The sequence below is a fragment of the Tenrec ecaudatus genome, chromosome 8 (genome assembly GCF_050624435.1).
Source record: "Tenrec ecaudatus isolate mTenEca1 chromosome 8, mTenEca1.hap1, whole genome shotgun sequence".
Lineage (NCBI taxonomy): Eukaryota > Metazoa > Chordata > Mammalia > Afrosoricida > Tenrecidae > Tenrec > Tenrec ecaudatus.
The window spans coordinates 96,754,496-96,772,067 of record NC_134537.1 but is presented as its reverse complement, the minus strand read 5'-3'; the positions used below and the strand labels follow the sequence as shown (position 1 = coordinate 96,772,067).

Sequence of the window (17,572 nt, the reverse complement as noted above, 5' to 3'; positions counted from 1 at the left end):
ATTTTTCAAACAGCCTGGCCAGACCGCAGTTTCTGGGATGGCACAGCCTTCTGGGAGCAGATGAGCAATTGCTTCACATTAGATACAATGTAGGAAGCAAAGCAAAGGCATCTGCCCCTCACTGCACGAAGGCCAAGGTGATAGCCGCCCACAAGCCGTCTCTCCTATCTAGACTGCAAGGGACCCCTTGCCCAGGGGTGAGGGTGTGGTGAGTGATCACATATAGAAAGAGAGAGAGAGCAAACAAGGGGATCCGCCCATGGTGTGAGGACTCTCAGGTCTGCAGAGATGCATAAAGCCCTCTGCAGACGGGCCAGTGGTACTTCCTGCTACCCACATCTCATCCCCGGAAGCCCGGTGAGAGATTTATCTGAAGGAATGGCTATTTTCAAAGTCCTGCCCCATCCCAGTCAAGCCCACAAGACAGGCTCTTTCTTTTGTTTATTTATAACTATTTTATTAGGATGTAAGCCAGAGATCACAACATCCAATAGTTTAGACATATCAAGCAGAGTCGTACCATCACTAGCCCAATCAGTTTCAACACATTCAGCTTCTGGTACGTCCTTCTTGCTACCAGCTCCCCATCACTCCCCCGCCCCTGCCTCTCTTTACCAGGGGTGTAATGGAAAAAGCCCCGTCATCAGCTCTGCCACACAGGTTGGGGAAGCACATGTGCCAGACTTCTCTGGGTCCTGGTGCCTCTAGGCTTTGACACATGGTCCTAAACCACAAAGTCACCATAGCAATCGGTGTCCCGGCACCTAGCTCCAGCCACTTGTTGGGGACCTGGCTTCAGCAAGTTTCATTACTTCCCCTCAGCACGCTTAAGTCTCTTTCCTGCCTCAGCTGGCCACACTGGGTGGGTGGAGGGGGTGGTGGTGGGTGTCTGGGGAAGGGATTGGCCTGGCAAGTCACAGTGTCCCTTTTTGCAGACAGAGGCCTAAGTGAGGGCTGAGCGGCTTCAGAGGCAAGCTGGTACCACGCAGTGCACTGCTGAGTTCACCGGCCTCAGAGGGCCCGGGCACACACAGGAGAGCTGTGCCACAGGCTTCCAAAGATGCCAGTCTTTACAGAAACAGACCGCCGCCTCATCTTTCTCCCAGGGAGCGGCTGCGGGGTTCCAACCACAGCCCTTCCAGTGAGCAGCCAAGCATGGAACCATACTGACTCAGTCTGTCCAAGGATACTTAAGACTCCTGGTTAGAAGTGGCAGGCAGCAGCCCGGAAGAATGCCATCTGTACTCACTGCCGACAGACACGCTCTTACCCAGAAGCCCGCTGCGGCCACCCCAAGGCCCTTACCTGTCCTGGTTCTTCTCCATCACCCGACTCACGGTGGGGAATTCTGTGATTCGGGCTTGCACCCTCTGCTGGCCTGAAACAAGAGACACTTCATTCTCTGAGTCCTGCCCTGCACCTGTCGGGTCACCCGGTCTCTGAGAGCCTGGCCGCTTCTCTTCTGACCTCTGACCTTCCTCCTGGTCAAGCAAATCGATAAGGCCATTTGTGGCATCGGAATCCACCGTGTCGTCCTCCACAAGGTCCAGAGAGCCCAGCTCGGGGCCCTGGGGTTCCTCCGAGAGCGCCCCCTCCAACTTCCACTCGTGGCCCGTGGCGTCAGAGTCCTCGGCCTTGCTGCACTCCAGAGAGGAGTCCTCAGCAGTGACCAGGGAGGGAGTGAGGCCCGCGGACCACACCTGCATGTCAGACATCTCCAGCAAGGCGTCATGCTCCGAGGCCGCCAGGGGCATGGCATCTATGACAGCCACTTCGCTCCAGTCTGCACGCAGCGGAGAGGGAAGCAGGTAGTGCAGGGAGGCGGGGGACAGCAGCTCGTCCTGCAGCGAGGAGTAACCTGGATGGGCAGACAGAGGGCAACATGCTCCAGAAGCGATTTTGGTCACACACACTTACGTGCAAGTTCACACACGCGCACACGCAGGCACAGCCGTCGGTCTGCATGCACATTCTGGGTGTGGGTGGGTGGGTGGCTTTCCAAGCTCAGATTCCAACCCTCAGGCCTTGTGGCTGCTGCCTGGGGTGCGGAGGCAAGAGAAACAAGGCTCTGAGTTGGGGCAAGGGATGCAGCCAGCGAGTGGGTGCGAGGAGGGCTGTTTTGCTGGATGGCAAAGAGAAGAGATTGGATTTTTCCTGATCCAGTCCAGAGCACTGGATACAAAGGAGCGTCTCTGTCTCTAATCAGATGAGAGCCCCACTACTTGACGGCTGTGCAGGAAGAAATGTGGCTTTGGGGGTTGTGTTTTTTGCTCAGAACCTCACTTTAGCACAGTCCTAGGGGCTCTTTTGGGGAATGATCCTGAAGGGGGGGAAGTGGCCCAGCCCAAACCAGGGTCAGGAAACAGGCTCCCTTGGAGGGGTCTCACGGGGATGGGGTGAGCAGTGGGGGGCAACACTGACCATCCACAGACCTCAGGGCGGTAGTCAAATGGGAAACGGGCTTCTGGTTTGGGATGAAGTATTTTCCTCAAGCTGTGTATTGGTTCCAGAAACTCTGAACGATCTAAAGTGGTGCAGGTGAGGGTTCTATGGGTGCAAAAGAGGGAGCAAGGTCAGAGGGACCCCGTGAGGGGCTAGGCACATCTGCTGCTTTGATATTCTGCCCTGATGTGCTGGGCTAGTCATCCAGCTGCAGGTCACCTGGCGGGACTGGAGCCAGCCAACTGGGGCCCCAGGTGTGTGGACCTGTTAGTCACCGGTAGTCACCACAGCTGGTTAGTACTCCCTGCTGACCAGCTCATTAGGAGAGGCTTGGAGTTGGCCTGGTTACTGGCTCTGCAGTGCTCTGAAGCAGGTCGGTGGGGGTAACCTCATGTAAATGGGGGAAATGTCTGGGGGCTCCCCAGTTCTTCTCCAGTCAGGAGGGTGGGGTCCCCGCTATAGAGTAAGAGAACGTGGCTTCTCTTCAGAGTCAATGTCCACACATGTGCGTGGGAGAAGGGAGTAGATTTTCCATGCACTTGAGCTCCTTGGGGGAACCTGGAAGCGGCTGGGTGTCAACAACTTCTGGTGGTTCGGCTGGGCCAAAGGAGGTTGCTGAGCATGAGGGAGGCTTGCCAGGGCTTCAGCCTGTCAGGCCTTCCTGCCCCTCCAGAGAGGCGCTCTGTCCAACTCTTGATTCTGCCATTCAAACTTGCCCAGCTCACATCCAATGATACTCCGGTTCCAGAGCTAAGCCTTGATCAGAGCCAGGCAGTGTCTTCCTACTGCCAGCCCCACCTTCCTTCCTGCACGCCTCTCTCCTGAGGCCAATCCTGCCGGCTGTCTGTGCTCGGCCGTTTGTGCAATCAAAATCACCACCGGAGGTCTGACGATCACATGCCAGCCACAGTGCTAAAGTCGAGGACACACACACACACACACACACACACACACACGCACACGCACACATGCACGCTCCTTCACCCTTTGTAACAAGACATCTTCCCCAAGTGCTCATTAAAATAATCGTAGTTCCTGTTATCACAAACACTGACTTCCTCCCCACCACCTCTCCTACCTGCCTCCAGTCGTGTGACTTACGTGGCAGGTGAGCCAGCGCTCCTGACCTCACCACACCCACCGGGCCTAAGCACAGCTGTATCCAGCGTGCCAGGAGTCAGGCCGGGCGCTGGGCAGACCACTCGCTTCATCTTCCAGGAGCATGTTCTTCCTGACCAAGCTCTACCCCTCGGAGTCCTTTCTAGACTCCAAATCCGGGGAGGAAGGAGGGGCAACTAGGTGGCCGGGTGATAGGGGCTGGGGGAAAGGCTGGGTGGTGGGTGGTGGAGAGCAACCTAGTCTCCTTGAAGCTCTGGAGGAGCTGGTGGGGGCTGAGGAGCAGGAGAAATGGGTGCATGGCATCTTTGGAGGAGTACGTCAAAACGGTGACCTTCGGAGGGATTGGGGGTGGGGGGCCCACCCCAGAGGCAAGGAGCTTCAAAGCCGCCCTAGAAATGGCTCCGGCTGTATGTGAGAGAGGCAAGCGGTTGCTACTCTTTTCATTCTCGTGAACATTAAGACTGCTATAATTTATTGAGTGTCTACTTTGCATAAGACATGTCTTTAATTGCCACAACAATCTTACAGGGGAAGTCACGCGCCTATATTATAGGGTAGGCAGCTGGAGACTTGGCAACTTGCTGAAGGTGACACAGCTGGTAACCTGATCTTTATTAGCTTTGACCATGTATCTCTTTTTAAAATCGCTTCCTTGAGGTGTGATGGATTCCCAGTGACTACATATCTAAATGCACCTTTTGATCAGTTCCAATGTTTGTATGCAGACTCATGAGACCATCACCACAAGGAAAATAGGGGGCACTTACAACCCCACTGCACCCCACAAAGGTTTCTTCATCCCTCCCTGAAACTTCCTCCTGCACCCCTACCTCGCCTTGCGCTCCTACCCTTTCCTAAGCAACCACTTTTGTCACTATACATGACTGAGCACTTCCTAGCATGTGACATAGAGTCATACAGTGTGTACTCATTGCCCGCCCTCTTCCACGCAGCCTCCTTATTTCAAGCTTCATCCACATTGTTCTGTGGATCATTAGATCAATCCTCCAGGCCAGGGGTCCTCAAACTTTTTAAACAGGGGGCCAGTTCACTGTCCCTGAGACCCGTTGGAGGGCCGGACTACCGTTAAAAATAAACACTATGAACAAATTCCTATGCACACTGCACATATCTTATTTTGAAGTGAAAAATCAAACAGGGCAAAAGCACCCGGCGGGCCACATAAATATCCCCGGCGGGCCGCATGTGGCCCGCGGGCTGTGGTTTGAGGGCGCCTGCTCCAGACGTTGAGCTGGATTCCCTGCTATGAGAGATCACAGCCGGGTTATCTGTTTATCTGGTTTCCCAGTCCTATGGTAGGTATGCGCTTATCTTTTTAAGAAACGACTAATAGTTTCCCAAGATGCCGTGCCCTTTTCCATTCCCCCCAGCGGAGTATGAGAGCTGTATTCCTCATCAGCACTTGGCGGGTCAGCCTTAAAAGACTGTGGTCGGGGGATCTGCTTGGAGTCTTAATTGGTGCTTGCATAGTGACAAACAGTATCCCACACCCTTCCAGGTGCGTAGTCGCCATGTAATTGGCTTCTGGAGTGGAGGTGTGTCCAGGCAATGGCCGGATGCCACTTGAGGGGGAAGCCCCTAGGCCGCTTCTGTTTGCCACCGACCGCAGTGCCACTGCCAACGGTGAGAGACCACTCGGCGACTTGAAACAAATAGCGTAGGAGCTATTTTCCACAGACAGGCCTTTGTTCTATGGTGAAGTTCTGTTCCGATCTTTTTTCCACTTAAAAAGTTAGATTATTTTCATATTGCTGAGTGTGGAGAGTTTTTAAATGCATGCATTACGGGTGACCATCCTTGGCGAGATTATTCTTTGCCAGTATTTTCTCCCACTCTGTGGTTTGTCTTTCAGTCTCAATTTTGATAAGGCCTAATTCATGCCGTTGTTCTGTTAAGGATTATGGTTTTTGGTGTTGTATCTAAGGTACCTTTGCCTTCCTCAAGGTCTCTAGAGTTTTCTTTTAGAAGGTTTGGAGCTCGAGGCTTTACATTTCACAGTAGGATCTATTTTGAGTTAAGTTTTGCAAGTTTGTTGGTGCATTTGAATAGCCAATTGTTCCAGCACAATTTGCTGAGAGAGTGCCCTTTCTTCATCCAGTGCACTTTGTCCCTTTGTTGAAAATCAGGTGTCCTTCTAAGGGTCTCTTTCAGGCGCCCCTACTCCGTTGAACTCATTTATCTGGATGCCAATAGTAGACTGTGCCGATGACAGTCACTTTTTAATTAGTCCTCAGATCTAATTAAGTCTAATTAGGAGTCAGGTGACTCCTCCAACTTTGTTCTTTTCCAGAGCCCTTCAATACCAATTTTAAAATCATTTTGCCACATTTTACTCCAAAAGCACACTGGGATGTTTACTGAGATTACATTAAATCTATGGATCCTTTAGGGGAGAATTGGCATTTTAGCCCTATCAAGTTTTCTAACCCATTAATAAGAGATATAGCTACATTTGTTTAGGTTTTACAGTTTTCATTGTATAGGGGTTTCACACCTTGGTCAGATTATCTCCAAGTATCTCAATTTTTATCCATGTTACTGTAAATTGTGTTATTTTAAAATTTTAATTTCCAATCATTTGTTACGAGTACCTGGAAATTCAAATTGCCTTTATATATTGAAATTGTGTCCTACAGCCTTGCCACACTCACTAGTCTTGTTTGTTTGTTTGCTTGCTTGTAGGCTCCAATGGTTTTACCTGCGTAATCCTGTCATCTGTGAATCGTGACAGTTTTATTTTTAATTTGGTTGCCTTTTATTTCTCTGACTTGCCTTCCTTTACTGGCAAGAACTCTAACGCATTGCTGAACTCAAGTGGTGAGAGTAGACCTCCTTGTCTTGTTACGGAGCCTACACTCCTTCACCATTAAGTGTAACGTTAGAGTTTTTTGGAGATGCCCTTTGTCAGGCTGAGTGAACCCCTTTATACTCCTGCTTTGCTGAGAGTTTTCACTGGGGATAAAAGGTTGGGTCTTGTCAAATATTCTTTCTGAAGCTATCACAATGACTACAAAGCCTACCTTTTCAGGTTGTTATCTGGAGAATTACACTGATGTAAGAATGGTAAACCACTCTTGCATTCATGGTAGAAATACTAGTATTACCTTCTATATATATTGTTTGCATTTGATTTGCTAAAATTCTGTTTATATTTTTGCATACTGACTTGCATATTTCTCTTCTTGTAATACCTTTGCTTTCTATGGGCGGGATGATCCTGGCTTCAATAGAATAAGTTGGGAAGTAGTATTTCCATTTTCCAAATGAGTTATTTCTTGCTTAACTGTATGGTAGAAATCACCAGTGAATGCACTTGGGCCTGAAGTTTTCTCTGTAAGATTATTTTTTAACACATTTAATTTCTTTATCAAATATAGGGCTAATCAGGTGATCTATTTCTTCCTAAGTTAGCTTTGATAGTTCATGACTTTCAAAGAGACTCTGTTCACTTCACCTCTGCTTCTGAATTCATCGGCACAAAGTTGTCACAGTATTCCTTCATTATCCTTTCACTGCCTGTAGAATTCAATGTGATGTTACCTATTCCTGATGCTGGTAATTTTTCATCTCCCTAACCCCACCCCCAATCCATCTGGCTGGAGGCTCATCAACTCTATTGACATTTTCTACTACGACGCAGTGTTTGATTTCATTGATTTTCTCCAGTCCTGATCTGTTCTCAGGGTCATTGATTTTCCACTCTCTTGTTCGTTGCCGCCGAGTCAATTCTAACTCACGGTGACCCCACGTGTTACAAAGCAGAACCGCTCCGTGCACTTTCTTGGTTGTAATTTTCACGGAAGCAGACTGTCAAGACCCTTTCTCCAGTGGTATCACTGGGGTGGTTTAAACTGCAGTTGGGCACAAGCACAAGGAGCCCTGCTGGTATAGTGATTATGCATTAGGCTGGGGCGTGCGAGGTCAGCAGTTCAAAACCACCAGCAGCTCTGTGGCAAAAAGCTTGGGCTTTCTTCTCCCATAAACAGTTAGTCTCAGAAACTCACAGAGGCAATTCTACCCTGTCCTGTGGGGTCACTATGAGTTGGCATCGACTCGATGGCAGTGAGTTTGGGCACTAGTACCTCTCAAAAAACAAACTCATTGCTGTCGAGTCAATCCTGACTCCTAACAACCTTGTAGACAGAGTAGAACTGCCCAAAGGGGCCAGTTTTCCAAGCTGGAAATCGTTACTGGAACAAACACCTAGGGACTTTGACTTTGACCTTTATTAGCTGCCATGGAGTTGACTCATAACTTTTAGGTTAGCAGACACCTAGGCTTTTCTGATTTTCGATCTAATCTTTATTATTATCTACTTTCTTTGGAAGACTGAAGCAGCACTGCTGCATTTGAATTATGGTGTTGGTGAAGAAATGTTGAAAATACCATGAACTGGTAAAAAGAAGAAACAAGACTGTCTTAGAGGAAGTCAACCAGAATGCTCCTAAGAAGCAAGAATGGGGGGGGGGGAAGCGGGGAGGAAGGGAAAAAAAAAAGAGGACCTGATGCAAAAGGGCTTAAGTGGAGAGAGCAAAAGCTTTGAGAATGATTGGGGCAGGGAATGTATGGATGTGCTTTATACAATTGATGTATGTATATGTATGGATTGTGATAAGAGTTGTATGAGTCCCTAATAAAATGTAAAAAAAGAAAAGAGGAGAAAAAAAACAAACAAAAAAATGATTAGGGCAAAGAATGTACATACAATTGATGTATGTATATGTATGGACTGTGATAAGAGTTGTATGAGCCCCTAATAAATTGTTTTTTTCTAATTAATTAATTAATTAATTAATTAATTTTAAAAAAAGAAGCAAGAATGGGAAGACTTTGTCTCACGTCCTCTGGACATGCTACCAGGAAAGACCAGTCCCTGGAGAAGGACCCCATGCTGGTCGAGTAGACGGTTCTCAAAAAGGAAGGAGACTGTCGAGGAGATGGGTTGGCACGGTGGCCACAGCAGCCCTGGGCTCAAGCACCAGGAGTGGGAGGGCGGCGCCGGGCCGGTAGTCCTGTGCTCAGTTGTACACGGGTTGCTATGAGTGAGAGCTGGTTGAACAGCATACTTTGGGTTTATTTTGCTCTCCTTTTCTACTTTCTTAAAGTAAAAATTTGACTCATTGACTTGAGAATTTTTCTAACTGTAGACATTTAATGATATTATGTCTCCCTAAGGACTATGTAAATGGCCTCCCCCCAATTTTAATACCTGATATTTAAATTCAGCCCTGGCGGCCGAATGGTTCCGAGTTGGCCTGTGATCTGCAAGGTGAGTGGTTGAAACCACCAGTGTTGCTTTGGAGAAGGACGGGTCTTTCTATTCCCATAAAGAGCCCTGGAAGCCCACAGAGGGCAGTTCTACCCTGTCCTATAGGTCGCTATGAGTCAGTACAGACTTGATGACAGTCAGTTTGACTTTTTTGAGTTTTAGGTTTAAGCACTTTTGAAGTGCCTTTTGATTTCTTCTTAGACACATAGGTCATTTCAAAAGGTGTTCTTTGGTTTTCAAATATTGGAGGCTTTCCAGGTTTGGGATTTGTTTCCAATTGAAATACATTGTGACCCAAGAACGTACTTTGTACGCCTTGAGTTCTTTTACAATGTATTGAGACTTGTGTTGTGATCCAGATTCTAGATTATGGTCCATTTGTTGTATATATTCCGGGTGCAACGGAAAAGAATGTGCAGTTGCGATTCACTGGACTGTTCTGTAAACATCAGTCAGCCCAAATTGGATGATGGTGTTCAAATTCCTAGACACTTGCTGACGTTTCCACTTGCCCATCCGTTACCGAGAGAGGGGTGTTAAAGTCTCCCACAGTTACTGTGTTTTGGCCTAGTCGTGCTTGCTGTTCTCTGGGTTTCATGTAGGTGGAAGCTCTGTTATTAGTTGCATAGACAACTGAGAAAGTGATATTGGCAAAGAACACTGCGTTTGCCAAGGACCGCCGGAAGGACGAATGGGTCTGGCATGGAAGCCGTACAGTCAGAATGATCCTCTGAAGCAAGAATGGTAGGATTTCACCACATGTCCTCTGGACATGTTATCGGGAGGGATCAGTCCCTGGGGAAAGGCATCATGCTTGGGGAAGTAGAAGGTCAGCGAAAAGAGGAAGGCCCTCCCCAAGATGAACGGACAGAGCTCTAACAATGGGCTCCAACTTGACAGTGACTGTGAGGCTGACCAGGGCCAGGCAGCCTGTCGCTCTCTTGTACCCGGGATCGCTGAGCGGGAGCTGACTCCAAAGCACACAACCAAGCTTCCAGGAGCTGAATCATTTATCATTATGACATTACTTTATTCCTGGTGGTATCTTTGCTCTGAAATCTACTTTGTCTTCTCTTAGTACGGACTCCAGCTTTCTGTGGATGAGTGTTGGCAGGTTTTAGCTTTCCTCATCACTCTACTTTTAAACTATTTGTGTCTTTACGTGGCATTTCTTACAGGCACTATGCTGTCTGGCCTCGATTTTATGTCCTATGTGATTTTTTTGCCTTTTCAATGGTGTTTTGAGGTCATTTATATTTGCTAAGATTAATATGGATAGATTTAAATCTATCATCTGGTAGTTCTCACTAACCCTGCTGTTCTTGGTGCCTGGGCTAAAGTAGTTTTATGATCTAATCACCCAGCTTCAGGAGTCTGTATCTGAAGCTATGACTCTTGCTCTACCATTCTAGTGCTTGCTTCGGGTTTACGGTCGACATCCTCCAGCGGTCGCACTCTGCTTTGAAGTGACGCTATTATATAAGCCGGCAAAGAGCACTTCCATTTCCCCTTCCCGACTTTCATGCTATTGTCACCCATTTTACAAACCCAGTATTACGTTACTATTTTACTTACACATCAGTTAATCTTTGAAAAGATATTCATATGATGAGAAAATAAAGCTTCTGCGTTTAACCCAGTAGTTTAATATTTCTGGAACTGTTCATTCCTTCATGTCAATCTCTTTTTCTGTCTGGCATCGTCTTCCTTGGACCTGAAGGACTTACATATACACACAAATATATTACCTGTAGCACAGGCCACCTGGAAACAAACGCCTTCAGCTTTGGAATGTCTTCATTTAAATTTTATTGTCCTTATTTTATTTGTTTATCATTGGACGTCTTCCAAGGTTGCCTTTATTTTTGAAAGTCACTTTTGATGGGTCTAGACTTCTGGGTCAGGGGTGGTAGTTACAGAATCTGTTATCAGTTTGAGACTTAAGAGTCAAGGGGTGGAGTTTAGCCTGTCAATCAGGTGGCAGCTCGATGACCTCACTTGGAGGCACTGAGGAGATAAATAGCTCATTGGAGGTGGGACACACGTTCACTTCCAGTGAGACATTCCTGTGGAGAAGACACCTGGAGCTATGCTAGAGCCCTGGAGCTGAAGGAGCCAGATGCTTCCACTGCCACTGGATCCACAAGACCTCCACCCACTGGCCTGTGATCTTCCTGCATTTGGCGTCATTGCATGTGTTGCGTGAGTCTGAAGAGGAATTTATAGATTGGTATCGGACATATGGGCTAATATCGGAGGTAGGGACTTGATCTGGGCTGGGCTGTTTTTACAAGATTCAATTGCTCTTGTATCTAAAGCTCATTCTTCTACACATAGAGTGTCTATGAATTTGTTTCTCCAGTCAACCCAAACTAACACATTAGTTTAGACAATGTTGCCTTTGTTTTATTTTAAAGATGATGTTTACTTTAACTATGTGGTTCTGCCGACTCTGGACTTGCATTGTTTCTAATGAGCTACATGATAATATGGTATCATCCTTATTTTTATTGCTGAGTTCATCCTCCACACCCCACCCCCGCCTCCATCGTCTGCCCAGGCTCCTTTGAAGAGTCTCTTCTTAGCACTGCTTTGAACAGGTCCTTTATAATTATAACGCACCTTGCGGTGGCTGTTTTAATGCTTCCTGTACATGAGGTTGTTCCATTCTTCAATCTGTGTGTATTTATGATTTTCATCAAATTTAGAAAAATAGTTTGCTACTGTTCTTCAAGTGCTTTTGCCGCCCTCTCCTCCTTCGGGGACTATAATTTCATGTATATTAGGTCACCTGAAATAGTCCTATAGCTCCCAGAAAAAGTTACTGTATGTTATCTCTAGTTTCATAGCAATGCTATATATTTCATAAACATATATTTTTTATAAGTCCATCTATATGAAGTCCCCTGAAACTTCCCGATAGTGTGACAGAGAAAGCAATTGTATTTTCTCTGTCGCTTCATTTTAGATGTTACTATGCTGTCCCGTCTTATTTTGCATGATCTCATTTCAACCAGGGATGCTTTACTCACACATCAGGGTTTTCACCTCTGAAATACTAATTTGAGTCTTTATGGAATATCTTCCCCTATCACTTTTGAACATCTGAAATGAAGTTATCATAATTTACCATCCTGGTCTGCTAATTTAGCATCCGTGTTAGCACTGGTCTGGTTCCATTTCAATCCATCGATCTTTCTTCTCATCCTTGCTTGTGTCTCCTGCCTCTTGGTATACCTGGTGGTTGAGGTTTAGTCTACTATGCAGTTAATGACTTGGAAACAAGCAGATACTTTCTGAGTTTTTCTTTCAAGATTTCTTCGTCAGGCCTGGAGCAGCACTCAGCCGAGGACTAATTCATGCCTCGTTTCTGAGGCAGGAACCTGTGAGCCCAAGCGACCGGTGAATGATCAGTGTGGCCGTGGCGGACTAGCACTCAGGTGAACGACGGAGCGAGGCACTCTGCATATTTGGGACCGTCTCTTCTGGAGCAGTGTTCTCTCGGGCACTCTGTCTGCGGAGCGCTAGGCACCTTGGTCAGCCTGGACTCTCAGCGGCTTCTCTCAGTTCAGAGTCTCCCTGGGTTCCCTTTCCCTCGGCCACTGTCCAGCCACTCCCTCGAGGTGGGACGCTGGGCACCGCAGGGCTCGCCTTCTCTGATGAATCCCGAGTTTGTGCGCTCTGCTGTCCGATGCGTTAACACCGTTGTTTCGTCTATTTTGCTGGGTTTTTTTGTCCTTTCAAGCAGGAGGATATACCCAGTCCCTATGACCCTGAAGGCTTGCCTACATCTTAAGTGGCTCCTCTGTCCAGGGGGCTGAAGCCTTTGCCACTCTGGGGAGTGTCAGCAGGGCTTGACTAGAACTAGGAAATGGGGGTTCTGTGGCCCCAGAGGACGCGAGGTGCGTTCTCAGGTACCCTCTGCCAGGACGTCCTTGCTTACCTTCACCATGGACCCTTACCTAAGTGACAAGGATGTGAGGGCAGGCAAGCATACGCCGCTAAGTTTCCAGAGGACCCACCCACCCTCCCCTTGGGGCTGGGCTGTCAGTGATCCACACGGGTCAGACCAGAGTGAACTACAGAACGAGGGGTTCCCTAAGGGTCCCATCTGCTAGTCCCATGAGGTCCTGCCACCTCTGGGTCACCAGCCCATCTCTCAGTCTCTCATGGAGCTCCATTTGGGGAACCCAGGAAAAAGACCACCATGCATATTGCTGTGGGGAAGAGCGTGGTGGAAGGATCCATCCCCTCCCCAGGTCTCTACTCCCCTCAGGTTATTGCCCTGATTCTCTGGCACTTCCGACGTGCCAATGGTCCTTTTTGTTGAATGTCAGTAGTCAGCTGGACAAGAGGTAGATAGACAACCTGACCTCAGACAGGAGCCACAATGACTGGTTTTGTGCAGGGAGAGTTGATATAAATAAAGAAAACACATTCCATGTCCACATAGACGTTAATACGTGTCCAATTCCGTCCTCAAACCACATGGAGCTGATAAACGTGGCTGGGTGATGTTTGTCTTTCATGAGGGAAATCTGTTCTATTTTCAGGAACAGGCTATTTGTGTTGCTTTTCAGGCACTCTCCCTCCCTCAAGTTTACTACAAGGCCCTCAGGTCGTTCCCTCCCACGCAGAAGAAGCAAACTAGCTTTTTGACTGAGACCCCATCTTCTCTGGCTGACGCAGGAGCCACAAGGGAAGGAAAACAGACCTAAGGTTGCTAGCCCCGGACAGCCCCCTGCATTTCTCAGACTCCCAGGAAGCTCAGAGCCACAAATGACTGCCCGCAGGCCCTGCGGCTGCGTGGACAGGACTCCGACAAGCAGAGGAATGCGGTGCAGCACAGCGGAGCGCAGGGCTAACTGCGGCCGTGGCGGAGATGCGCTAGGCTGGCACCTGGCCACGTCCTCACGTGACTTTGCCCAGGAGAAAGGCAGGCACCCTGCGGGAAGCTGCCGCGCCCCAGCACGATACCGTGATCCTTCCTGCTCCTTTCTTTCCAGAGCAGAAGGCTGCGCAGGTGTGGGCGATCTCCCTGGGGCCGGGAAGAAGGCATGAAGACACAGAGCAGACAGTTCCGGTGTCACAAAGGCGGAGTCGATCCAACTGGGCACCTACCTACTCATGAGCACTGGGGTTGGGTGGTGGGCGGGGTGCCCACAGGGTGAAGCCTCTATCTGCTGGGATACTTGGATTGAGATGCGGACTCAAGGCGTCGATGAGGTCGGATAGAGAAGCCAGGAATCCTAGAAGGGTTCAGTTTGTCGCGGCATAAAACCCACCCAGCAGGGAGATCAACCCTTCGAAAGGCTAAGCTACGGCATGGCACCCCTTTGCTCAAAACCCTCCCGCTCCCTCTCCTGTGAGCAGGCTAACCATGTCCCCTGTCTCGGGGCCACTGTGCTTGCTGTGCTCCGTCCAGAATGCTCTTCAAGTCTTTGCTCAAATGATGCCATTGCCAGCAGATGCGATTTTCACTCCATAATCCCAGCACCCCATCCCTGTGACCTGGGTTTCCCTTTCTCCACACTTTCTCCCACCTGATAGCTCATTATCTGACTCACCAACATCCTATGCCATTGTCTGGCTCCTCTAATCGAATGTCCAGAAGGCAGAGTTGTTTTGTTTTTAACTGTGTGAGAACAGATTGCTATCCTATGCTTAGAACAGTGATTTGCCCAGTGAACTGGCCAACCGGAACCCAGAGCTGCTTGCCCTGTCCTGGAGCAGACAGGGACACAGCCCCACAGAAGTACTGATCACCCATTGGAGCACTGCAATCCCAAGGTCTGCTGGGAGCTGCGAGTCCTACGCCCAATGAAAGACTTTCCTAGATCCTGAGATCTCTAACTACCTTGTTTATACTCAAGGAATTGCAATGGCACATTGTCCTGTAGATATTTATTTGAGGCTCGGTAAATGTTTGCTAATTTAACCAAACGTGTTTAACAGACCTGGATGGTGTGTCGCTCTGTTGTACAAAAGGCAGCTGTGAGTGGGAACCGACAACAACAACAGATTTGACCTTACTGACAGTGTCAACCAAACCCGAGCTAACATGGTTGGAACGGCAACCATGTTAAATACACTTTATCCAAGTGATCAGTTATCACGTAGAGAAGGCGTGTCTTATTATGTGGGTTTCCCAAAGTTGGCAGCACTCCTCAACTGGCCTGCCTTTCCTCTGGTGCGAAAGGGAGGGGGGCGACCTAGCAGTCCCTGACATGTTGAAGCCAGGTGCCCTGACTCCCAGACCCTGTCCTGGAGCCTTTTGGGAGTGGAGTTGAAGAGTGAGCAATACACAATGCACAACCGGGCTAAAGAGGCACAACAGACCCCTGTGCGCACACAGGCATGTACACGGGTGCCCACAGACACAGCCATGAGACAGGGGGAGGGGAAAGGCTCAGGGGTCTTTCAGGGCATGCATCTGTTGGAGGCCAACAGTTGTGACATCTGGCCAAGTGGAGACAGTAGAGACAGTAGGTGCAAGAGAATGAGCAAACTAGAGGTCAAAGCGAGGTCAGAAGAGAGAGGGCACAGGAGATGACCGACAGAAGATGAGCCCGGGACCTGGTGGCACTGGGTGGCATATTTCAGGAGAGACAGGACACAGGAGAGAAAGAAGTATGAGGGGCTCGGCATGCACAGACTCCCCCTGGCTGGAACCTCCCAGCAAAAGTGGCCAGACCCAACTATTTCTTATCCAGTGCTATTGCGTCCAGACTGCTGGTGGTCGGTGCAGTTCACTGTGAAGTTCATTAAAACTGAGGACTGGGGGCATAAACATCACAGCACATCGGTCTGTGACAACATATTAGACACCAGAGTGTGAGCTCTCACAGAATTCCTTTGCAAGTTCTGTAAGGAATTTGGAGGATCTAAAGCAACTGAAAAGGAGCCCTGTTGGTGCAGTGGTGAGGCGCTGGGCTGCAATCCACAGGGTCGGCAGTTTGAAACCACCATCAGCCCCTTTGGAGAAAGACTGGGCTTCTATTCCCATCAACAGTTATAGGCGGTCGCTAGGAGTCAGCACTGTCTCCACGGCAGTGAGCTTGGATTTGAGAATGCAACCGAATTTGGGGGAAGAGGAGATAACACAGCCACACAGGCAGTTGGCCGGAAAGAAAGGGCTGGAAGCCAGGTCTTCTGACTCCCAGGTCCATGCTTTTCCCACCACAGTGACATGATGTGAGGCCTATGGTTTGCGTCTGTCCCCAGTGTGAAGAGTGTAAGGACCGGGAGAGGAAGCAGGTGGAGAGGAGCAAGCCTGGGGCTCTTGGGCCCTGGCTCCTTCGGGTGACTAGCAACGTCTGCTGTTGCTTCCAGGCGAGCTGTCCTGACTGAGAAGCAGCAGTGGTGAAGGGCAGGGGCAGAAGTCCGGGACCCCCTGGGCTGCCTCTCTTTGAACCAGGAGAGGTGAGAGAGAAATGGGAGACACCGGCTTCAAAGAAACCATTTTAAGGTGACCTGATTTTAACATGATTTTAACATTGGTAAAGCGGGACACCAATGATAAAATGCATATCCTGGCGAAACAGCCACATGGCAGCCGAAAACCGTATACCCTAGCTTGTCGTGCATTCTTTCCAAAAATCGGGACTTTTTAAAAATGCCGCAGGACGCGGGAAAAATTGTTCAAAATCAGGACTGTCCCACCCAAAGCGGGACGTCTAGTCATCTTTAAGTCTCATAGAAGCGGTCACAAAAGGATTTCTTTGAAACCATCTCGCTAATTGACATCGGGCCTTGAAGAAGCCCTTCCGTTCTCAGTCACTGGGTTGTTTCAGCTGCAACATTACATACCACACCGACGCCTCCAGAGGACCCACACCTTGGTCAGTGTGATTTGGAGCGTGTGCAGCTGCATGGGGGCAAGAATCTAGCCCACTGCCCTCCCGAGTCCTGCAGGGACCGCAGCCTGGTCGCTGATGGACAGGGAGGCTCTCTCCACACGGGTCCAGAGGAGAAAGCACTACTCCACAGAGCCTGCCTTCTTCACTCACCTGCGCTCACCTGGGTGGGAGGTGCTGACTGACACCCCCATGCCCCCCCCAATGGGAGAGATGACACAATCTGGAGTGCTGGTTCCTGTGCGGGAGGGTCTCGAAGACACTCACCATTCATCTGAGAGGGTGACAATGAGTAGTCCCGGTCGTGCCTCCGCTCTGGTTTCAGATTGCGGCTTTGTCGGCCCGAGCCCTCCAACATGTTCACGATCTCACTGCGGTCAATGTTCCTCAGGGCGGCGTAGAGATTCTCCACTGTCAGGGGGAGGGCAGAACAGACACTTAAGGAGCGAATACTCACCCATTATGGGACAGCAGCTAGGGGATGTCGCCCTGGGCTCTGAGAAGGAGGCCAGGAGGGAAGGTGTGTGAAGGGAGAGGATTTGTATTCTCAGAAGGGGGAAAGGGAGCAGGGACACCTGGCAACCCCTCTTTGGTCAGAATCGACAGGAACAGACACTTTGGAGAATGTAATTTTAGCAATAATGGCCCATTTTAAAGCCTAGGCAGCTTGTTTTCGCAATCTAAGAGGAGGCGTGAGGATTGGATCGTGTCCTTTTGAAATGTTTAGTCTTTGCCAGCTGATGTGGGATGCAGATGTAAACATTCCACGTTCCTGTAGTGTTTGGGTTTGTTTGGGGCATAGGACTTTTGTTTGAAGGGGGCTGAAAAGACAGCGGGAGATGGGTCTTTCCTCCAGGTTGGAGGG

At 49.1% G+C, this 17,572-nt stretch overlaps 1 protein-coding gene across 1 annotated transcript in view; it reads right to left on the bottom strand.

Annotated features, from left to right (window-relative positions):
- The window catches only part of ANK1 (ankyrin 1), a 287,181-nt gene that overhangs the window by 18,094 nt on the left and 251,515 nt on the right, over positions 1–17,572 (bottom strand). The window contains exons 38-39 of the mRNA XM_075556616.1: positions 16,975–17,118; positions 1,306–1,858 (exon numbers count right to left, since the gene is read on the bottom strand). Coding sequence (XP_075412731.1) covers positions 1,306–1,858; positions 16,975–17,118 — 697 coding nt within the window. The remainder of the gene's footprint in view (positions 1–1,305; positions 1,859–16,974; positions 17,119–17,572) is intronic.